At 35.5% G+C, this 24,897-nt stretch overlaps 3 protein-coding genes across 4 annotated transcripts; all 3 read right to left on the reverse strand.

The window, feature by feature from the left end:
- Positions 1–2,617, reverse strand: LOC113749683 (probable trehalose-phosphate phosphatase E). 2 transcript variants are annotated; one of them, XM_027293506.1, is made up of 12 exons: positions 2,446–2,617; positions 2,041–2,337; positions 1,814–1,954; positions 1,644–1,715; positions 1,464–1,556; positions 1,286–1,342; positions 1,078–1,179; positions 903–980; positions 731–800; positions 510–580; positions 306–398; positions 1–187 (listed from the first exon to the last, which is right to left on the reverse strand). In XM_027293506.1, exons 2-12 carry the CDS (start codon positions 2,314–2,316, stop codon positions 128–130), a joined length of 1,113 nt encoding a protein of 370 aa, XP_027149307.1. In that variant the 5' UTR covers positions 2,317–2,337; positions 2,446–2,617; the 3' UTR covers positions 1–127. The 2 variants fall into 2 exon arrangements, with proteins under 2 accessions (XP_027149307.1, XP_027149308.1); XM_027293507.1 differs by having other exon boundaries at positions 2–187; positions 2,041–2,276.
- Positions 2,618–16,976: 14,359 nt separating this feature from the next.
- LOC113749951 lies at positions 16,977–22,147 on the reverse strand. The gene is made up of 3 exons (XM_027293840.1): positions 21,698–22,147; positions 21,470–21,610; positions 16,977–17,576 (listed from the first exon to the last, which is right to left on the reverse strand). Exons 1-3 carry the CDS (start codon positions 21,821–21,823, stop codon positions 17,535–17,537), a joined length of 309 nt encoding a protein of 102 aa, XP_027149641.1. The 5' UTR covers positions 21,824–22,147; the 3' UTR covers positions 16,977–17,534.
- Positions 21,824–23,331, reverse strand: LOC113750305 (F-box/FBD/LRR-repeat protein At5g22700-like). The gene is made up of 3 exons (XM_027294300.1): positions 23,230–23,331; positions 21,970–22,598; positions 21,824–21,884 (listed from the first exon to the last, which is right to left on the reverse strand). The coding sequence occupies exons 1-3, from the start codon at positions 23,329–23,331 to the stop codon at positions 21,824–21,826; spliced, it is 792 nt and encodes a 263-aa protein (XP_027150101.1).
- Between the last annotated feature and the right edge of the window lie 1,566 nt (positions 23,332–24,897).

Consider the following 24,897-nt stretch of genomic DNA (forward strand, 5'->3'; position numbering starts at 1 on the left):
AATAACTACAACTATAAACAAAAATACATAGTTTTCACCCCCCCCCCCCACCCCGTTAAAAACTCCAAGGGCAACGGTCATTAATCCCTTAATTTTCCTCGCTCGTGATGTTTCGCCTCCCTATAAATCAAAATCTTCGCAAGGATGATTTTTTCCACTCTACCAAACGTTTTAAGAAGCACATAACCTGCCAAAAGAACGAAAATACGACATTAAAAAATGGATAGTGATTGTTAAATGTAACAAAAACAACATTGGTAAAGACAAAAGAGATATCCATTTGCACTAATTTTAGTCTCAATTACCTCGTATGGTTCTTGCAATGTATATGAAGCATTCGTTTCTTTTGGAACTTTGGAGACCAGGATTCCAAAACCTTGTCCTCTTTTACGCAAAACCTGATCAAACAAATGTACCAGAGCTTGCTAAATTCTGGGATGTCTTAATAGTATAAAATCTACATTTACTCCATATGAAACAATTCTGAGATATCAAGAATGAGCATCTACCTTAAATGCATCTTCATCCGTCCGGTCATCTCCAATATAGATGGGTAAAACATCATCTGAGTTTGCATAACCTGAAAACCAATAATCAAACAAGATTTTAAGTAATGCGACGGTAAAAGGATTCTATCCATGTTTAAGAATACAACATTAGAAACGCATTAAAAAGACACTTTTTAAAGGGATGGGATTCCCATAATGTCTCTCATTCCGTGCTTGCTCACCTAGTGATTCCAACAAAAATTCCAGCGCATTCCCTTTATCCCATTTGATAGTTGGCCGAATCTCTAAGACCTGTATCAAATATAAGCTGCCTAAGTGGAAAAAGAAAAAAAACAATAATAGCTTATTGTGCCAAACGCAGAATATTCGTCATAGATGAATCTTGAAAATTACCTTCCGCCCTTGAGTCAATTTCAGCTTGGGATAATCCTTAAGGACGGTTTTAACTTGGACAGCTAATTCTGCCCACCTCTGCGTAAGTTTAACCAGAAAAAAAAAAAAATACTGTTAGTAACTGAAAGTTTGTGAACAAATTAGTACATAGGCAAGACTAATCAAAGTATTGTACCTTTTCCTCGACACAGCGGTAGTGTACAGATAAGCAAAATTTGTTGTTTTCCACCATAGCCCCAGGGATGGATTTGGTTTTTTCTAACAAAGTTTTGTATACCTGAAAATGGAAGAATGTTTCAGGTTCAACATGTACAAAAAAGAATAAATAAAGTAAGTTGTAAACTTTTCGTAATCCCATTTTTTACTTCATGTCAGAAACTTACCTCATCAATCATGGGTAAAAATTCTCTCGCTGGTTGGCAGAGTACTGTTTGATTGCCCTGCAAAATTACATCATACAAGTATTGAGTATCTATGGTAAAAACAAAAATTTTCTAGGTAGATTGTAGGATGTACTAGCACTGTCTGTCGTGAATTTGGCAGCTGTATAATATTTAATACCTTTCTGTATCTATGTCCTTGTGTTGGTCCCTTGATGTCCATACCATGACTGCCGGCATAATAAAGCTCCGATAGCTTAACAAAATTGTAAACCTGAAAATTAAGGATTCTTTAGCTAAAATGAAGCCTGAGATATTGTCGGGAATACTAGAGAAGTATTCATTCTTTACATGAATGTACCTTGGCTCTGCATCTTCCGGTAACTATTGCGGTAGGAAAATGATGAGCAATGTCTCGCACAGCGTCTCTCATCTGAGAAAAAAAAAAGCAACAAATTTTATTAAGTTCATAGTATAATCTTTAGAAACAAAAAAGTTAGTGGAACAAGAAGAAAATGATGGAGAACAAACCTCATTGGAGATGAAAGCTCTGTCAGGGTCTTCAACAATTGGAGAAAGTGTGCCATCATAGTCAAGAAACATAACTATCTGTTTCCCCTTCGAAACTTTTATGATTTCTTCAAACATGCTTAAAGCCGATGGATGATGAAGCTGTTAGAATACAGACAATTTCAAGAACATTAGTTGATATTCGATATCTACCGAGAAAAGATTACCAAACAGGCTTCGAAACTAACCATCCAAGACTTGTTAACTTCTTCACTTTCAGATGATCTTCGAGGAGGCGAAGAAGCTCTCATCGAATCAACCCATGCATTGATTCTGCCTCCGCCACCAGCAGTTTCGAGCACTTTCAGCGATGGCTTTGTCCAAATAATAGGCGTACCACCACCTGGTGCAGCCAGAGGCTTAGGCACTGCTTGTGCGAAAAGAACTGGTTCACGCATTGACACCACAATCTCCATGCTAAAGCCTGATTTAGAATCACAAATCACCACATTTTGGTTGGTCATTTTCCTTTATAGAAGATCAACCTGCATGTTTCGTAGTAGTTTCTAAGACGGAGACTAAATAAATAAAAACATAGACCAAGTCCACATAAAAGACCACACGTTAATTAGTAGAATATTACTATGAAGTACCTGGAAAAGACTGGGAAGTTTTTAGTCAAAAGGAAGGGAAAAAAAAAACAGGGCAGAAAACAGAGTTTTCTTGTGTGGACAATAATGCAGAATTGCAGAGAAAGCTCTGAGATTTGTTAGTGCAAAAACAAAACCAATGCTAGACAAGGAGTTGTAGAGTGATAGAGAAGAGAAGAGAAGAGAGAAACAGGCGCACCCACAAAGTCACTAGTTACAAATTAAGGAGGGGACTGCGTCTAGTCAATTTATAAGTAAGTTCAGAGCACTATGGGACGAAGCATCCCCACTTTTTCCGGCTCTTCTTGTTGCTTTGCACCAAAAGATTACTCAGGTGTGAGTCTAATGCTACAGTACTTTTTTTGGATTCATTCATCCCCGTTAAGTTGCTGTATACTTTCGTTTTTTCTTCTAAACAGACGACTTAAAAAGTAAGTAGTCTAATTTATGAACAGCTAATCCGAGGGGTTTTTCCATATGTGATCAACGACAAATAATTGACCACCTAATGCCTTCACAATACGATTTTTCAATATTATTAAGAAATTAATCACTAATCGTGAAGCTACTAATGCCATCATGGTGTATTTGAACGTGTGAGCATGGACTTAATCACTAGATGTTAATTCTACAGACACACGTATTCATTCATTACTTGCTTATTGACTGTGTTGAAATTATTGTTTTGTCTACAACTTACGATCCTATTTTCATTTTCTTATATCTTTTCTGGGGGGCTTTTTTTTTTTTTTGATAATGGGAGTGTTTTCTTCTTTTTGTTTGTTCTTTAAGTGAGGTGAGGATCTTGGTAAATATTCTCTCACTTGGATGAGAACTGGAAATCAGCTTGGAATTGGCATTAACTCTTACCTGTCCCCACTAAGGAATTGTTAGGATGCTAAAGTTGTACAAAAAGATTGGTGTATTAGATTCATTAGCACTATTAGGATTTCATTATGAAAACAACATGAGATTGTACCATTATTTAAATGTATGGTGAAAAATGATTTAGTCTCTTATTAGCCAAACCTTAGTATTTTGGTGAGCAGAGGTGTCTATTCCTATTCATTAGGGACCTTGAATCGAATCTAATCATTGCAATTTTACGTGTTAATAAGATACAAATTATCTAAACGCTGCCATGTAATGACAGCCAGAGCTTTTATTTCTGATTCATATGAAAACGTGCAAAAAATGGTCTTTTATTACTATAGGTTTTTTGGTCTTACCATAATGTTGAATTTGTATTGGTGGACACGAAAATAAAACAATGATGTAGTAACATTCTATGCTTTCTAAGGATGATATTTCAAAGAAAAAAAAACATCTAGAGAAGAGCAAAATACCTTTTACTTGTGTGTGTGCACTGTGCATGTGTCAACTATGTATGTGTCTTTGTGGTTGTTCGTGTGCAGAGAGTAGCCAAATTTCTGCACCATAAAAAAAAGGGAAAATGACCGGTTTCATCCCTTACATTTCACAAAAATATTCTTTTCGTCCCTCACTTTTAAAACGAAGCAATTTGGTCCCTGACATTTAATAATTAAACCTATTACATCCTTGAACCCAATTATCAATCTGAATCAAACCATCTATCAACTTAATTACAAATTTTGGGGGGTATAATTTGTAAATCACTTGACTAACTCAACTTGATATTCACGTGAAGTTTAATGAACCCAAAAATAAAAAATAAAAAATTATAACATCTAAAAGAAGAATTAATCTTTCTTACAATGTCATTGTATACACTGATGGGTTTATGTACCTGCCACATCATTTCAATTTAAATTTAAACGCCACATTTTGTATTTGTGATATATATCTAGACTCGCAAGCGTATATACTAACGGTACATGAAAAGATTTACAAAAAAAAAAACTCTATTATTTCAAGACAAAGAATGACCTTTTATGATCTTATACTTTTTATTTTTTTTGGTTCAATAAATGTCATGTGAATATGATGGAGTTGACGGAATGATCTATCAATTCTATCTCCGAAATTTATCACTGGGTTATTGGATGGTTTGATTTAGATTGATAATTAGATTCAGGGATGTAATAGGTTTAATTTTTAAATGTCAGGGACCAAATTGCTTCGTTTTAAAAGTGAGGGACGAAAGGAATATTTTTGTGAAATGTAAGGGATGAAACATGTTATTTTTCCTAAAAAAAATATTGTACTAAGATTACAATAGCTTTTATTTCTTAGTTTTTTTAAAAAAATTTTTGTTTTAACAGAGAAGAGTTGAGATTTAAGAAACGGGGAAGGGAAAAGAGAAATTGAAACCCCAAGACCTTTATGTCCTTGATTGTAGAATTAAACAGAATAAAAGAAAGAAAATCAATGGTAGAAAGAAGAATATATCTTTAGATGGACTATAGGGTAACTATTGAGCAAACTATAAACTCTGGAATGTAACAGCCGAAGGTGGTCGAAAGAAAATTGTTAGTATTATTGTTGGCGTAAAAGCTCTGCAGCCATGAGAATCTCACTAATGGAAGTTTGCCGGAATAATTGTCGTAATGATTGATACCTATGAGAATATAAGAACATCTATGAAAAGAATCTACTGAGTTCAAAGAAATACAGATTAAAAAAAAAAGGAACATTAATTCATTGACTAATATATGATTCCTTTAGGAAGTTCCTTGCATCAGCAGTGTTCTAGAAATCACTATGCTATCTTAATTATGTTGCTTTTCATTCTGTATCCATTTTCTTCAAGTAATTAATTATTCATCTGTGGATGAAAATTTTCTTTTCAGGCACGTAAGAAGAAGTATTTGCACAAATTGCACTATGAAATACATACAATTACTGACTTTTAGATGCACTAATAAGCTGGACATTTGAAAAGTTTTCTTAGTAAACATAAATTTCAGATGGCCCTCATCTTATTCCACAAAATGGCTTTATGTGGTTTGGTAAGATTATGAGGTACGTACCAATGGTGCTTCTCCTGCATTGCGGTCATTTCCTTCCAATCGAATTTGGTTAAGGCACGTAGCATCCTGGACCCCTTTATTGGACTTTTCTGCAACATAAAGTACTGATGTTTATCGTAGTACTTCCCATTGCCTTGATCAAACTTTACTCCCCCGGGCAATTAGGTAGCTTGATAAATCACTGGCATCGGTCTGCCAGCGACCAGGGTACGACTCTTAGAATTTTCTTCATTGTTAAAGTTATGATTCGAATCCTATGAGTTAGAGGGGGATAGGAGTATAAATGAGTCGAGTCGAGTTTTGGTCTAATCGAATCAAATCTGAATTTAATTTTATGAAACTCGAACTCAACCTTAACGAGTTTAAAATGTAAAACACGAACTCGATTTAAAAATAAATAAATAATAAAATATAATTATTTTATTTTTAAAAATAAATAAAATAATAATTTTTCTTAATAAATAATAAAATATTATGAATATATATATAATTTTATCATTAAAATAAAAATAATAATATATATAATCAAACCGACTCCCGAGCTAACAAACTGAATATCTTTAAATTCAAATTTGAGTTCGAATTAGGTTTGATCAATTCGAACTGTACTTGAATTCAATGTTGACCGAGTCTGAGATTCGAGTTGTTTGTGAGCGGTTCACGAGTGATTCGATTCGTTTACAGCTCTAGAGGGGAGAGGAAAAGGATGTGAGAAGGGGTGAATATCAATTTTCTTAAAAAATGGTAGCTTTGATGAAGTTTACTGCATACTGAGAATTTTGTCAATGTGAAACTTCGGTACTGAATTACTAAGGGCTAAAACATATCCCAAGAATCTAGGGACCAATATAATCACTAGTGAGATATTCGCCATATTACAGCCAGAGATTCGAACGGATCAAGGGAATATATTGTTTATCCATTCATGTTCATCATGTCAAATTTTTCGTGAATGCCAAAAGCACATTTTGTTTTAGAGCGATCACCTAATTATGTCCCAACCTCATTAAAATCTTCAGCCAATTTGGAGCATAATATACAAGATTTCACAAAACCCTCCAAGCATATTGAGTTTGAACAAAAGTCCAATTAAGTATCGGGTTCAAGACGAAAAAAATTCAATAAAAAAGACTTTGAATAATGCTGCCCAAGAACTAAAGAGAATTTGAAAAATACATAATTATATTTCCATAGCGTAATTGACCAAGTGGTAAGCCGTCTTTAGCTTTTTCTAATTTTAGGCGTACAAGAAAATCTGGAAAGCTTTTACTATTCTCCCAATTTACCAAATTTTTGTCTTTCATCGCGTCTGTTCTTGAAGGTCCTCGAATGGCTTTTATTTCTCCCTCTCTCTTTCTTCTTTTCCATCAAGCTTTAGTCACCGCCAAATTGTCTCCGTTGTTGTCACATGATGACTTGAACGTTTCGTGTGTTGTTGAACATTCAATTCCTAAAATACCACGGACAATCTTACAAATCAGAAGGCCTATTTTACTCTATTACCAAAATAGTAATTAAAAAATTTTTACTCTGTACTCTACTTCACCGTGCATCATAACTAGGCGTACAAACGACTCAAGTCGGGTCGAGTTTTGACCTAATCGAATCGTGTGAAACTCGAACTCGAGTTCGAACTCGAAATATAAAGCTCGATTTTAAAAAAATATAAAAATAATTTTTTTTAAAAAATAAATAAAATAATAATTTTTCTTAACAAATAATAAAATATTAGAGATATATATGTAATTTTACTATTAAAATAAAAATAATATATATAATCGATCTCGAGTTGACTCGCGAACTAACGAATTTAGTATTTTTGAACTCGATTTCGAGTTCGAATTTAACTTGGTCAGCTCGAACTCGGACTCGAGTCGTTCGATTCGTTTGCAACCCTAATCATTACATGAATTAATGCATATTACTTATTGGAGATGGGATCATTTTAGTCAGCATTAGTGTGACTTTGTACTTGCTTTTTAAATGATTAGTGAATGGATTTATCTCTTGATCAACATTACGAGTATAAAAATTTACTAGCGTATTAAGATGCATGACGTGCAATCTCTGTTCACATTTGATATTCTTTTTTTTATACATGTGATGTGACGACATGCATCCGGACTTACCCTTCAAGATTAATCCTCAGTTGAATATGAGAAAACAACCAGATTTTAAGACATTTTCTAAGAAAAGCATCAATAGCAATTTATCTTACCTGCCTTTTTGTCTAGTCAACTCTATTATTGTAACACTTGCCTTCTGGCAGAATATGATTGCTCATTTTATATTAATCTGAAAACATCTTTTTCGTAGCAAAAATGGCGAGCAGGGTAACTGCTACCAAACCTATTGTCATTATAAATCAGATTGCTTTTCAAGCTAACCGCCCCTTGAAAATGTGATGGAAACTACCAGCGAACTCTTGGCTAAATCAGCTGCTGCAGGAAAACCAGCAGCATCGTGTTTCGACGCATTAATTTGGCATCAAACGTCAATGTCTTGATTGCCTGTGTCTGATTTAAACCGCTTTATTTCTATTCGTTTCTTTCTCGTCCTCTCTGCCACTTCTGGCTTTTGCATTTGCATCGAGTCAGCAACTGAGTTTTATTTATTTACTTTTTGCACGTTCATATTTTGAATTATAATGCCTTCCATAATAGTAGTACACTATCTTTTGGCCATAGCATTATTGTGAAGATAAGAAGTAGGACTTTAAAAAGTAGGAAAAGGGAAGGGGGAATTTCAATTTAGGAATTCTAATTTTTGAGATTTCAACCTTAACTGTTAGATTAACACCTCTTCGGCTTTGAAACAAAACCATTTTCTTCACACGTAAGAAAAGTCAGGATTAGAAGACTTTGAAAAACAAATTTTGAAAAAAAAAAAAAAAAAAAAAACTTTCGGGTGTAATGAACTTTTCTGAGAAAGTACATTGATTGATACAAAAACATTTTTCATTGACTGGATTCAAAGTTTTACATGGGTTCATTTTTGGTATAATACAACAGTTGTATATTGGACATCTACAGAAGGAAGTTTGCCAGAAACTTCCTTGGGGAACAGCAGTCAATATATATGTTTTTTCTATGAAGCATGCTGTCAATGATTTTGCATTAAAACTGGAATCCATTTAGCTTTTGCTGTGGTCAAAATGTTCTCTTAGGAATTAAGAAAGATGTATTGGGAATATTTGGATGACTTTTCTGCTAGTTCACATCGGTGTTTAAGAAACTAAACTCCCCTTTTGCAGGACAGCCTTTGGCATATTAATTCAACGACGTCCACAAAATCTACCGACCATGCCGCTTAATTCAAAGTGAGAGAGCCTCACAGAATTTACATATGCCAAACTCAACGGACAACCTTTATCAACCACTTCTTGTTTTCAAAATTAGAATCCAAAAGCATCCATTTTGCCTTTAAAGCGTTTTTGCCTCTTAAAAAAAATAAAAGCATATTTCCAAAAGCAATTGAAAAGAGGAAAAAAAAAGTTTTTGATCACAATCAAGTGCTAAACTCAGGTGTTTAGAATGGTTTTAAAGCAAGCTTGAATCATTTTGAGACCCCTAATCAGATTATAATTTCTGTGTTCTTACTTTTTGAAGTATCCACACCTAAAACTCAATAAAGCTGTGTTAGTATAATTTTCTAGTTACATTTTTAAGTTTTTAAGGAGTATATCTTTCAAAGCAAGAGATTCTTTCGTTTGTACATGTTTTACGTGTTCGAATGAGTATAAATCACATGTTCGAATCGTTTTCTAATGTGAAAGTTTCTTTTGCACTCGACGGGTTCTCTTTGGTTTCCTTCCATGCATGCACAGTCAAAACAAGGGACCCTAAAAGATGCTTTATGAAGAATTACAAATTGTGATCAATCTCTAACGTTTACTGAATAACTTCTAAACTAATGCTTTAGGAGTTGTCATCAAGTGGTGAATTGTCAAAAAGTAAGTTAGGCAGATGGAAGGATACTAATTTAATTGAAGGCGTGAATCTTTGATTTGGTTTACAAGAAATGGAATAATCGTTGTGGTCAAGGGAAGATGCTTAAGAGTCTTCTATTATCAGATTCAATGTTCCAATTTTATGCCTAATAATTAAGAGTGACAAGGGTGTGGAGAGGGTGTGAAGATAAAAAAAAAATGGAATAATCAGGGACAATTAAGGGTGAGAGGGGGTGAAGAGGAGTGGGAGGGTAAAAAAAAAAAGAATAATCATTAATTTGATCAATTTGATCAAAATACTAATTCTACTTTTCTTTCCCTGCTCAAACTTGGAGCCTAACCTCGAATTAATTAAAATTCAATCTTGATGCATATAATTGTTACAATTGGTATGAGAATTTAGCAGTAGTTACAGTGCAAAATCAAGTTTTATGGCCTATTGTTAAGCCTAGTTGTGTAGGTTTAGAGTGGCTAAGAAAGCTAACATCTATTCACATAAAGCACCTTTGAAAAATGACACAATGTAGTCATGAGGAAAATTATTCCTAATTAAAGTGATTGATTAATTAATTAATTGAGTAGAAAATACTTATATGCATCTTAGGGAATAATTAGTAGGAACCAAAACAAAACTCTACAACTAGTAGGAGTTGTGTTTAGTTTTTTGTTTGTTTTCGTGGATCATAGAGTTCCTTAGAACTATATGTTAGATTTGGAATTTTTTTGGATCTTCCTGTCAAATCTCCGCATCAGTTTTGAATTTAAACCAGTTGAATAGTAGATCTGTAGGAATAGATATGCACACATATTTATACAGCAACTCATGCAATTGGTCAGATTTAATGATTTGTGATTCTTAGTGTTATATTGTATATTTTGTAATTCTGTTAAATTTAATGATTTTTCAAATTAGATATATCGGTGACATGTTCTATATATTTTCTGCCATTAATACAGTTTTATTTGTCAAGCAAATCATACTAGACGATTTTCAACTAGTTTATTAATAATATTGACTTCTATTTTATAAAAAAAAAAAATGGTGGTTAACTAGTTTAAAGCTATCATTAGAAGTGTCTCTTCATCCTTTTCAAATAATTGATGCCATTAAATTGTGAGGCATGTTAAAAACTTCATATATATGTGTGTGTATTTATTTGAAATATTATTTAGAATAATTATTGCAGCACATTTTGTGATGTGATGTATGTGAGATAAAAAATAGTTAAAAAAATTAAAAAATATGTTTGTAATGCAAGCAAATAATTCTTATCCAAATAATGCCCATCCAAAATAGATGATCAAAGTGCTTATATAAAAAACCAGAACTTTTAGCATAATGTTAAATCAGTGTGAACTTTTACTCATGGGCCTGTCACTCTTGTAAAAACAATTTCAGTGTTCATATTGGACCAGATATGGATATCAGCCTCAAGAACCAGCTTTCGATTCTGAAAAGCAAGAAATGGTACAGATGTCGCCATTCTTAACTCCGGTCCCCCTTCTTCCCAAACAAAGAAGGTAAAAAGAGTTAAAGAGGAAAGCATGAAAGGACAGAAAATTTAGTCCAATAATTCTGATTCGAGAAATAAATAAGTATTTCCTTTTTATCTTTTTCATCTCTTCTTCAATTGTTTTCATCAGAAAAATCTTACCAACTATGATCTTCTGTAGATACGTGATTTTGAAATATTACATGCATTCTGATATTGCCCAAATTACGAACAAAATGCATAATGTGCAACGCAACAGTAGTGTGTATAGCTAAGCACTGACAAGAGCAGCATGTGTAGGACAAGAAGTAATCCATGAGAATTGGGAACCCGAATGAAGACGCATCTTTTTTTATGAAGAAAAAAGATGAAAACACATATATTTGACTCTTAAAAAAAAAAAAAAAAAGAATGAAGACACAACTTAGAATCTACCTTGGCCTAGCACTGGAATATTTCGTTTTTACATTAATTTGGGTTAAAAGCTAGGATAAAAAAAAATTATCATTGAACATATATTCATTTCTTTTCCTTTGACATTTTCTAAAGCATGAGGGGCTTCAATATATTGCTTGGCGAATTTGATCAGGTGGAGCTAACGAATTGAAATTTGAGTTACTGGCTTACCAACTTCACCAACTTTATAGAATCACCAACCTTACTTAATCGTCATGAATTTTGGAAGTAACTTTCTTAGCTCATGTTCGTGGGCACTCTAGTGAAAGGCAAATCACTAAAAAGATCTTTGCATTGTTGTTCCTCCTCCCACCTCCTCTACATAAATTATAAATTAGTTCAAGTCAATTAAGAAAGTTTTAGTCTAGTGATTAAAATTAAAACTCCAGAATTTAGAGATTTTGGATTTTAATACCCTTTTTCTCTATCTCTCCACTTCTTAAATTCAACCGCTCTCTTGTTAGCAAAAAAAAAAAAAAGTAAGTCAAGCGAAACATGAATAATATGGTACATCCTTTCTTAATTAATATTTCTTTGAGCTCAAATGCATTGATAAGAAAGTTAGCAAACACGCAGGCTCTGTCTTGTTTATATTCATGACTCATTTTTGCTCCAAAACCATAATCTTGCTCTTAAAACCTATTTTTCATCTTTAATACCATAAAATTGAATTCAACTGCTTGCCCTTGCGTACCTTGTGTATAACGCATTTGCTAAACATTGAGCCTAGATTCTTGATTGGTTGATCATTTCCATTGGGCAAACGGGGCAAGTGCCCACTTAATTAGTCAACAAACTATTAAATAGATTTGCTTAGGGCTTCTAATCCTTCTTAATTAATGGCCACTAATCAGAGCCAAGTTTCTTCCAAGTCGGCATGTAAAGGTCTTAAGGTTGCGTTCAAAGCTTAAACTTCAAACCAACTGAAAAAACTGCCACACTAACCGTAACCACGGGTCTTTCTGTTAAACATGGGCCCGGTTTGGAAGAGAAAAAACGCAGCTGCTGGTGGACCCAAATAGCTTTTGACGTGACATGATTGTTGGCCTGGCAATGATTCATCTGGACCCACTAGGTATGGCCCACACAGGCCCAAAATGCTCTGCCCACTTAAGCCACCACCCCACTTACAACTTCACTTCTGCCAACTCTCCCCCCACCTTCCCACAAATCTGAATATCCTTCCATGGGCCTCCTCTCCTTTAAAGATTTTTATTCATTTTAATATTTCTTAGGGTTGGGTAGGAGAATTTGTTGAGTTAGATCAAAAGTGGATTGCATCTTCTTATGAGTTTTTTTTTTTTTTTTTTTTTTTGGGGGGGGGGGGGTGGGGGGGGGGTAAACCATCTCTTCAAGTGAATGACCTTAGTTAGGCGGTTCACAACACATGCAATGGTGCATTTTTGCAATGCAAGTTTCCCCAAATTTGGTTAGAAAGAGAGGGCATAATTTGCAATGTATTTCAAATAATTGTAATTAGCTTTTATCATGATTGTGATGTTTGCAATAATTTAATTGCCTGGCAACTGCTCATTGTAGGAAACCCTTACCCCATGGAATGATTTTTCTCTTCAAAGGAGTCTGTCTCAATCTAACCTCATAAAATGTCTTGTTTCTTGCTTTGTCTTTTCATATCAATTAAAGTGGTGCCCCTTTATGGTCAAATTTGTAATCATAACAAGAAGAAAACAGCAGTAACACAAATTTATCAACTTTTAGAAACTCCCCCCCAACCCCCACAAAATCTCCACACCCTAACATCTCACTCAATAATGAGTGTTTAATGAGCCTAAAGTTTTTTGTTTTTTTTTTTGGTGGAATTTTATAATTAATGAATATATTGGAGAGCGCAGGTTCAAGCTTTATTCAACATCAAGTATCTTATCGCACACGGAACCCTTTTGAAATCATCATCACATCAAACATCGACTGAAGAAAACTTTTAACTATATTAGGATTTAAGACAGCCCTTTTGAACAAAATTATTGGCGTGATATCAAACAGATGTATCCTTTATAGAAAGTGGAATAATCATAGCTTTGAAGGTTATTCTATCTACTTGTTATATAGTAAACGATGATATTAACATCTCTCTTGGATTCTAACTAGCTAGATGCAAAGTGCACCACCTACAATGGTCCAAAAGGAAACGTGCGCTGCTGCGAATTGACACTTGTTGTTGTGTCTTCGTCTGTAAAAACCATGGACTATACTAACTTCCCAAGCTACAAAGAAATTATTATGGTATCCCAGCCTGAAAGGTAGCTCAATAATTAAGGATAGAAAGTAAAATTCCTAGGCCTTCAATTCCATCCCTTCTTCCGTCGGATATCAGCCAAGCTTTTTGAAAGTGAAAGATCTGACGGAATCCTAATGCATGCCCATTTCCATAGCCATTCTCCAAGATATGTATACTTGCTCACGGAATCCATTTGTAAGGTCTCTTTCTCACGGATTTTTTGCCTTTAATGATATAGTAAGAGCAAAGGGCGAATTGGCCCTTTGGCTCCGTGAAGTTACACAATTCCTCGGCTCCATCCCCTTTGTCCAAAACATGATGAAGACAAATCGAACGGTGTGAAGAATTCTTGCAAACATGTTGGTGTGCCTTTGTAAAATGTAAATACGCTTTCTTGAATTCTATTGCACGTACTCGACTCTATAGTTTCTTTAAAAATAAAAAGAAAAGTGGATCTACATTTCATATATATATATATATAATCTCTACTCTATGTATAAAATCATGTGAAGCTTCATTATCAGAGAAACATAGGAACATCACTACTAGAAAAGACCTTATTAAAATGTGCACGACTTAAACTTCTTGCCCTTGGCCGAAAGGAAGCTACAAAAACAAAAAGAAGTCAATACACAAGCCAAGTTGACAACTACTGTGTGCTTGAACAGCTTGAATATTCCTCCAAATCGAAGATTATGTAGTGAGGTGACTGGCTTGAGAAAGTTAGCAAAGACATTTTATGATATCTCGTGCTTATATGCTTTGCTTGATTTGATTGCATCCTAGCACAGAATGACATGGAGAAGTTGAAATGTGATTCGTATTTGCATAAGCGCGAATATACAGCAAATTCCACGTGCTTATTAGTTGCTCAGAAAAGAAAAAAAAGGCACTTATCACTCAAAGAACACACTAGCAATTATACGAAAAGATGCCATTTTGCTAGCACTTTGATTATATTCATGCGCCGTTGCCCCCACGCCCTTAAGGTCCATTCGTCTGGCCTTGGCCCTACGAACTGGGGACATTGTTTATATGGTTTGCTATTCTAGTCAATGGATGATATGTATAAAGAATTACTACTAAGATCATGGTTCGGTATCGGCCGAGTAGTAATCGGAACGAAGGGACCGGCACGATACTGATCCCCGAATCACGGATATTATCATATCGGGGACGACTCACTCTGACTTAGTTGATATTAATCGATTTGAATCCGTGAAGCATGATATTGGCCGATATATCCGAGTCGACTCGGAGTCGACTCGGATATTTTTTTAAATTGTGCATTTTTTGATATTTTCTAATTTTAGTAATTTTTTCAAAATTTTTGGAAACTTTTATGTGCTATAATATGCGTATCATTCGATATTCAACCGATATGCCGTGATGGATGTGGAACAATCGAGACCGCGACGTGACTACGACCCGCGATGGCTAACCATGACTAGGATTTCCACATTAGTTGGCTTCCAAGAACAGCCAGGCAAAGTTGAAAACGTATATGATACAAATACAAACAAATTAAATTGAAAATGCTTTTACTCTTGGCCCTTGAATCATACTAAGATTTTGTAGTCCCTAGACAATAGCTAGCTAGATAGCTAGCATTTCTTGTTAATGGCTAGCATTTCTTGTTAATGGCAGCTACATCAATGAGGAATCAAATGAAATTGTTGAAGGAGCGATGCTTCAATTTATATATGAAGGGCACTGATTCCCCTTTGATTAGCAATTCTTAAGATATACGTGGATTAAGATTTTGTTCTTTTGGAAGCTTATTTAGTGCTCCACAATCTGGATTCTTGAGTGTGAGTTGACCAATCGAGCAGCTACTGCAACCGCAACCTTGTAGTCTCAAAAGAGAGGGACTAAAACCCCACTTGAGAAGTGAACTTATAATCTTTTCTTGCAATTTGTACAATAAATGCATCGAGTACTAAAATATTCACGATCCATATCTTGTTAAAGAAGAAAGGGAACATTCTTTTTATCCTAGAATGATCTTTCTGGAGATAAGAGGATCATGCATGAACTTACAGAAAAAGTGAAATAAATTAAGATATCATCATATCCAGATGTAGCATGCTGGCAAATGAGAGGTAACATCTTAGCGGCACCCACTACTTGTAACGATGACTCTGCATCTCACATTTAGCTGACTCCACTTTTTTCGTTGATTGCAAATTCACTAAATTTAAGATATTGTTCCTTTCGAACTTTCATAAATAACATCATTGTCTTGCTTGAAGTCTTTTCAAACGGTTAAGAAAACAAAAACCAATGTCGGGAAAGTGCTCCGTTCGTCGTGTGAAATTTGATCCAATCATGTATGAGTTTGATTGAAGATCAAATACCAAAGAACAGCACTATTTTTGTAGATTGCCATGACTTGTCCATCATAGATGTAGAATATCGTTAATGAGGACCCTAAGGGACCTTTTGCTGTCAAATGCTTGAGTTTGATTAAAGTAATAACGCTTGGCTACAATACCATGCCTTTATCATCAAAGAAATCAAGCCAACATCCATCCTCAGATGCTTGAGTTGACTTGGCTCAGGATATTCATGACTGATCTCCACGAGCGTGCAGGAGGACAAGGCCAGAGTAAGCATCTATTAGAATTTAGAACCAGGCAGGAAAGGAATAGAAAACCAAGTTTTAGTGGTATTGTAAACCAACCTCCAGGAAATTAGTTTCCAACGTACGATTCTCCAGATGACAGATATAGCAGGAAAGCCGACAGGACAACCGGCTATGGTTGGAAGTTTGTCTCCGGTGCAAGGATAAGGCGTTCTTCTTCCGAAACTAAAATGATCTTCGGCTACGAATGCTAACTGATTCATCACTGACATAGTTCTATCTTCAAGTGTCGCAACGTGGAGATAGACTGGAGACTAGAAGATTGACCAACTTCCCTGCCCCCTTCTTAACAAGTTCAATTCTAGACTTTGCATTCTTCTTTGAATGCATCTCAAAACAAAGCCTGAACCCGACCGGGGTCAAGCCTTGGTGCAACTGCATGATACAATTCACTAAAATTGGCATACTTGTGGCTTTCACTCTCAAGAAGCTTTCCGAGCTATTTTGTCTAATGGTTCCGTGCAACATTAAGACCAGCCTTGAAGAACATTTCCTTGAGTTCAATGCTCATCCCTGGACTCCCTAAGGATCCTGTGTGAGCTTTTGCTCTTAAAATTGGTACTTTCACACTTAGCCTTTTGTTCCAAAAACAGCGAAAACATGGTTCATCTGTTTTATCTAATAGGAGTAAGGATAAAAATGGGTTTCAAAATTCAAAACCATATATTATTATTACACGCACAATACTCGTGAAAAAGCATATCAACAAACAACAGAATTAAGCACTTGATAAGCATTCTCTCTGAAACATCTGTTTAGTTCAGTGCTTGGCTACAAGCCAGGATCAACGTTGCCTCAATCTTGATAGAGGCATATATACTGAATAATTGAAAGGAACACTTAAAAGGAAGAGAAGCCAGACAACTGCAATTCTAACCAGTGTTGTAAGAACTCAGGTAAAAAAATGGTATAAATAAAAACGAAACTTAAAACCAACGTTAAACTTACCGCATACAATAACTCAAAATTCTACAATAATTTACCTAGACAACCAGCACCCTTTATCCCAAAGAAAGCCAAACGTAAACACAAATATTGCTTCAGAGCCAAGGCTTAGACAGCAGTTGCATTTTGAACGCTCAACCACTGCTTGAACTGCATCTCCAGTTATAGGATCACCAACTCTACATGCTTGGGTACCAGTTGTTTTACCTCTTCCAGAGCAGAAGTTATGGTGGCCTTGCGGACATGAGTATGGAGATTATATTTAAGATGACCAGATAATTGAGGATCAAGAACAATTTTTTGAGGGCAGCAGCATTCTCAACAAAACACATGAGAAGTTCAACATCACTAGTGCGACCACAATATCCACACAACTCAATCACTTCAAGGAATATGAGGGCGCATTTTGCACCCTTTACCGTCTCTCTGTTTTTCTTTGAAGGTGTTGCCCAGCTAACTGTTAAGGAGATACATTGGCAATTAAACAAGGATCACAAGGGGTAAGAGAACACAAAATGCAAGACTAACAAAAGCCAAAACATCAAAGAACAAACTCTGAAGACCAAACAGGACAACTAACAAAAGTCTGTAACCATGCAAATTTCTCTTTCTTTCCCTTGCATTTTTGGCCACAAATTTTGGCCATATGGATGAGTATGAGGGGGGTATATTTTGCAAAAATATCAGGGGAGAAACATAATTGCAGCATGCAGGGGAAAAGGAAGGGGCCAGTACACCTCAACGACCCAGGCACAAAAATCAACTATGTAGCATTAAGTTTCACATGAACATAAAAGAAATGTTATCTTCTATAGCACAACTCAGAATCATGTTAATCTAGAAGAACCATGACATCAGCAGAAAAGTACCCAAACATAGAATGATAAAAGCATTCATCCAAGTGATAGACCCATTCGTTAAAAATGCTTTCTAAGTTCCTCTACATTCCATTTCTGGCTATCCCACCAAACATACGTCGTTCTAGTCTCGAGGGATTACAAGAAGGCAGCAACTGACCAGCAAAATTCGAGCAGCAGTTTCAGTGCATTAAGTAGCAGAGAGGCTGTGTTGAATCCAACAGAATTTTGTCCCTTCACTAGACCATCAAGTACAAAAAGATTGGGCCAATGGGAAACCTCTAAGGATATTTCTTTAGTTGAATGAGCAGAGCTTATATTTCTTAAAATTCTGATTTCGATATTTAAAGCAGTTCCAGCACAATAAATGGCAACTAAATGGTTTGGACTACTTGAGACTATTCTTTTACTATTTATACATCATGCTTACGGACGAGAACAAGTAAAATTGGTACATTAAAAGGGAGGTTCAAGTAAATCTTTCAGCTCTTTCTGGAAGCAGGCACCCACAGACTATACATTGTCAAACAGTCTAACAGGAGCGACGGGATAGATATGAATTTATCTGTCCTGAAGATCCTAATAAGATTCCCAATCATCTCTCCTCTATGACGTCAGCAGCGATATGGAACCAAAGTGCTTCTTATTGGATGCTTAGCTGAGTTGATTCTAGCACTCTCCAGCTGAAAGCTATTTCATGAATTGCTTTTGACTGGTGATAGCGTTTCTTTAGCAACAAAAAAGGAGAAAAACAGACAAATTTTTCTAGAAGTAGCAGTATAGGTGGTTTTAGAATATTAAAGTAAAGGTAGGCCAAAAGCATGAACAATACTTTATGGTGCATCTCTGTTCTCTCAGGATAAAACTGCTCTAATCACCATTTACTTTCACTTGCAAATGCAGTTCCAGATTCTGTAGTGTCTTATGTATGTTAGTTTCCTCTGATAAGAAAATGCAATAAGTTAGCATGGTGATGCCCTTTCACAATATTAGCATTCCAGGAAAATCTTCCTGTAATTAGAGGAAGACTGCTCTCTCATTAGAAACTAAGACATTCTGGACAGACTATTACTATCCGACCAATGTATCAAATTATTTATGAACTGCAGTAAGTCCTTCATTCACTAGCAATACTACCTTACTCAGAATCACACTACTCAGTTTCCCATAAATCCTACACTATGACTAAACACTTCCCAATCTTTTATTTCATATATTTCAGTGAGCCTATAATCCGAATGCATTGCAACCCAAATACACATATTCACTAATTCCTCAGTATGCCCTTCCCAGTTTGACATTTCTTTCTTCAGTGGACATGCTTCATTAGCATTTTTCTCCTCAAAAGAGTAGAGATTTCACATTCTCATCTTTCTCCTCAACAGAGTACGATTTCTTGCATTTACATCCCTATGCTCATCTATCTTTCCCCAAATGCCCCATCATCACTCACTCAGAGTCATCAAAGTGAAGGAACAGATGACCTTTACAAAAGCTCATAAATTTCTTGTTTATAGGATTACGATAAATGATGGAAGTACAACTTACGAAAAAAAATCTCTTTAAGGAAAATCTGGCATAGGCTCAACTAGCATGGCTATGGACCCTGAGGATATAAACCAGCCACATCGCTCTGCTATTTAATACCAAACAAATAAAAATTTAAAAAGCTCAAAATCAGAGGCTGCTCTCTCGTCCCCTAATTGGCTCTTGAGTGCTTGCTCCAATACAGTACAAACGACACTATCCTTTCAGCAGGAAAGCACACAGACCAGATGTTTTGCTCTGAAGCGATGCAAATTCTCTGATTTTAAACCCTTCCAAGAGGGAATGTCAGATTGCACAGTTGTTTGCCAGACAAAAAGGATTGAAATGGGGTATATACTTCAAATATGTTCTCCTCAGAAGAAATCAGACTCTTTGCACTCAAGCGATCTCATCGGGAGCTCCTCAACTTAAGCAAGATCTCAATTGGAAAGGTAATCAGCAACCAGTGCCAGGCAATTTTTTTTCTTTTTTTGGGTGGTTCAACCCTTGAGTTGTTGAAAAAAGGGAAACGAAATTTAGTTGTTATTGTTTCTTCAAAGTCTGCCGATAACCTTCCTATTCTTATGTTGATTTATCACACCTGCTACTTGGGGGTCAATGTGCGGAACCTAAGAAAAAAGTACTGAACAAAAGCCATGCAAAAATTGAGGGACATTCAGAGCTGGGTTCAGATTTTAAACTCAATGGTGGCAAGAGATTTCTTTTAGCTTCACTCCATTTTTGTGATTTACTCCATCTGGGCATCTGATGAGCTTCTCAATGTGGGTTTATTTCTCTCTTTCACAAACTTCTCTAGCTTTGTTTCTCTCTGACAAACAGAGCAGCAGCAAGAATCTAAATTTTGTAAGGCTTTATGGCATTAAAATTTTAAGGATGCAACATGGCAAATTTCTATCAACATGGTTCACAGCCTTGCTGGAGGGCTGAGCCTATGCGAGTATGTTCTGAAACTTTGGGTTAAGAATTAAGCTTTTGGAGTACATTTCTCATACATGTGAAAAATTGTTTCCCTCACAAATGTGCATTTTAAGACAGCAGCATTTCAAATAAAATTACACAGGATGATAAATTAAGAAAGTTTTGAGTATTCTACAAGACACCGTGATCAACTAGAATTAGGCAAAGAATATTATTCCATTCCGTACAAATCACAACATTATTAATGATGTATCTTAACAACAGATCGTACCCACTGCTGACCGTCATTCAAAGTAAAAATGATCCAAAAGCAACTCTTATGTGAAGTTCATAGAGAACCCTTGCAATTTCATCAGCATCTTAAGTTCATTTTTTATGAAATGGGAAAAACCTACAGACAATGGCAATGGCAACAAGAATAATGAGAAAAGAAGCATGTGAATGCCAAAAGGGCAAAAAAATTTGTTGCTGCATAAGCTTTAAAGGTAGTGGTAACCTTATCATATTTGAAAAACAAATAAAAGGTCAACAGTGATTGATTGTGCAGTAACAGGTTAGAAATCCTTCAAAGACGAATCAAGAAGTTGCTCATGACAATGTGTAGCACTTCCAGATTGGCAATGCTAAAGGAAATTATGAGAGTCAATCAAATGAGAAAGTGGCATAGGCAGAGCATTGCCCAGAGATTGACAATGCAGTAAACAAGGGAAATTACCTACATATTTTCAGACTAACATATAATCTGATATAATGAATCAAATCCATTTACCAAGTCAGATTGACCAACCAATCAACCATGAATAAGAAGCGTTACCACTGCAGATATTAATCTATGTGGGAAAAACATGTAAATGAGTAAAGCAGAATAACAGAACTGGAAACATCCTTGTAACCAATCCAAATCAAGAACATTTGTACTCATTGAAACAGCAAAAAAAAAAGGCATATATTTGCACTTAGGGACTTTTCTCTATCAAAGGAGTGAATACAAAGCTTGTATCTCCATGTTTCAAGGACAAACACATACCTGCAATACAAATTTGCGCAAGTTTGGACATTCCTTGATGGAAGTCACTCCCATTAGACTATAATCATCCCAAGCACCGGTGTACATCGCCAACTCCTTTAGTTGACTTAGTTGAGGAAGGTCACGAAGATTCACAATATTCTAAGATAGTAAAATCGTCAAGCAAGCAGTTGTCAGCCCGTGTGCAAAATACTAAAAGAATTACATTCTGAAAGTGTATAAACTAACCTGAGCCACATAATCTTTCAATTCAAGACTCTCCAGCTGAGAGGAAAAGAAGGAAAACTGAGGGAACACACGGCTAAAAAACGCGAGGAGCTGCACGAACAAATACCTCGACAAGCATAGGAACATTCATAAGTACAAGGTGTTCAACATTGCATATCCCAAGGGAGACAAGGTTACAGTCACAAATCTTAATTGATTTAACATTGTGGCACGAGTTTATGTCCAAGTGCTTCAACACAAGGGACAAACCGGAGACTAGAAGATTGACTAACTTTCCTGAGCCAACCACAACCAACCGTTCAAGAAAACGACAATTATGCAGGAAATTCTCAATAGCTTCACCAGTAACATTTACATATTTCAAACACAATGCTCTGAGGGACCCAAACTCAATCAGTTTAGACAAGCCATTATCTATATTAAGTAAGCGATCTGGAAAGTTATAACACTGCGAAGGATGACGGAAATGGTTACGACTTCTAGACAAGCCCACCTCTAACCTCTTTACGGTCCTTCTAAATGCATATTCAAGCCATTTGTCAATCTCACTCTGGGATGATATGCCCAAGTCAAAGCACAGCCTAAATTCACCCAGGGTCAAGCCTTGGTGCAATTGCATAACACGGTTCACCCAATTGACATATCTACCACTTTCTCTCCCAAGCAGCTTTTTTGGATTCCTCTCAATGCGGTCTAAAGATGCTGAAGCATCAAAATCTAGCCTTGGAGTGTATTTCCATAAGTTTATCCATCGACTCGAAAGGACACTTGTTTGAGCTGGTTCTTTTAATGTTAGCAAGGATAGAATAAAAACAAGAATCTCATCAGGCAATTGACTGATCCGATCGTCATGCATCACCTGACTAAGATGATGCTGCGGAGGGTGGCGCCTATTTGAACACTGCACATGAAAGGGAAAAGGAAAAGGGAATCAGCAAGCAGAAGCAAAATAAATCTCGAATAAACTACAATACGGTAAAGCTGAATGAAAATAAGTTTGTAAATTTTCAGTATCTGGAACCTAGAATCTCAAAGAACCTCTTAGTGAAATCACTAAGATGAAAGCTTTAAAATCAAAAGACACCTAAAGAACCATTAAAAAGTCGCCTGAAGGGGAAAAAGTTTGAAGCTTTACAGTGCGGAGGTAAGAATTTACCTTCTTTAATTGCCAACCAGTTGAAAGCTTTGCGCGTTTCCCCATTAGGTTTCAAACTTTAAGCTTTCCTTCACTCTTGCTTGCTCACTCACTCCCCAACTGATCACAAACCCCCGAGTAAGAGAGATGTATACAAGGGCAGGCGAAAAAAATGAGAACACCAGTTGAGCCAATTAGGAGATTTTCATAAACAAGTCCCAAACATATAATGGAGAAACTTGTACTCAATGGAAACCATTGAAACAAGAAGGGATGAGGTGGGGGGAGGGAGAAGCGGTAGAGGTGTCTTCTGCTTCTTCTCTTTAACGATAATCTACGAAATCCACAAAACAGACATGCAAGAAACGGGAGATGGATGGAGTCTAAATGCTCATACCAGCGATTGAGGCTGCTTCAACTGTGTGAAAGTGAGGAAAACGGCGCTCACTAGGACATAAACATCGACATAAGGATTCTTATATTCATTGTCTTCTTCCATGCAAACTTCTCGTCTACAACTGTTGAGATTCCTTTTGTATTTTTGGAATGGTGGTCGCTTTGATCTACACTGAACTCTCTCCGCCGCTGCCACCGTTCACTTGAACCCTCCATATTTTCTTCTTCTCTCATAAAACCAATAGCTAGTTTGGGAGGAAGGAAATGAAAAGGCAAAAAAAAAAGACAGGCTTTGAAAGTGTTTGGGAGCAAAAACTGTGAAGGGAAAAAAGAGATTTGAAAGGATTTCACCTTCCCCCTTGTAAAGGAAAACTTTCCGTAAAAAGGGAAGGAAAGTGTGGAAGTTTTAAGTAAATTTTTAAATATGATAAAATTATCCTTAAAATTCTGATACGAAAAATTTTAATCTCCAAGGAGTCCCTCACTACAAAATTTTCGTCAAAACACCTTCTTTCACTCTATAGAAAGGACATATTTGTAAAGTTACTTGTTTAAATATCTTTTCTTTTTATTTATATTCAACTCCCAAATAAAAAAAAAACTATTTACCTTCTTTTCTTTCTTAAAACTCCCAAACAACTGAGATAGAAACTTGGATCTTTTCCCATCCTTTCTTTTCTTTTCTAACTTACCATTTCTCTTCTTTTATTTTCTATTGTAAACTCCCAAACTAGCTACAAATCTCAGAGTTTGTAAATTTCACAAGTTTTGAATAAAACCAAATAAATACATTATATTATAAGACAAGTCTAATCAGATACTAAAATAAAATGGAAAAATTTAAAGTTAAAGGTTGCTTATTAGGAGTTTTTAATGAAAGTAGAAACAAACACTGTAGTTTGGGGAAAAAAACTAGAGTTTGGGGATGGATGTTTGCTATCCCATCTTAATTTGTGTTAGTACTACTCTTTAAGAAAGAGCAAATGGGTAAAAATATTGGTGAAAGACAGAAGAAAATTTACAAGATGAAATTCTGATCAAACCAAGTAAAGCCAATGAAGAGGCAAAATATTAATAGGTAATTCATAATAATATTTTATATGAAGAATTGTATTTGCATTAGGCATGTCAATGGATCAGATCTTATCCAAATTCAATCCAGACCCAGTGTATTTGGATAGGGTTTGGATTTAATTTCTCAAATCTAGACCCTACCCTGATTCAGACCTTGTAAAAGAGTTATGAGTCTGGTTTAGGTCTGATTTTTTATGATCTATATCCAAATTCAAACATATACCAGACCTTATCCGAACTCATGTATATATAATTAAATTATATATATTAATAAATTTAGAAAATATTCTAATATTCTATAGTTATGAGATCAAATATAGTAAGAATTCATAATTATTTTCTTTTTTTAATCTAATTCTAATTTTTATTGTAATTAGTACAAACTTTTTCAGCAAAGGAAAAATAAATAAATAGTGACCGTCAAATAGTGCCACCACTCTCAAAACTCAGTTTACACATGGCACAATGTGCTTGGTTTGAACTCTAGCACGCAAATCAACCCTGTTAGTAAATGGTGACGATCAAATCTCAAAAATCGAAAGAGTAAAATCTTTAAAATCAACTCAAAACGTAGTTACACGTGGCACAATTTGGT

The sequence above is a fragment of the Coffea eugenioides genome, chromosome 10 (assembly GCF_003713205.1).
Source record: "Coffea eugenioides isolate CCC68of chromosome 10, Ceug_1.0, whole genome shotgun sequence".
NCBI lineage: Eukaryota > Viridiplantae > Streptophyta > Magnoliopsida > Gentianales > Rubiaceae > Coffea > Coffea eugenioides.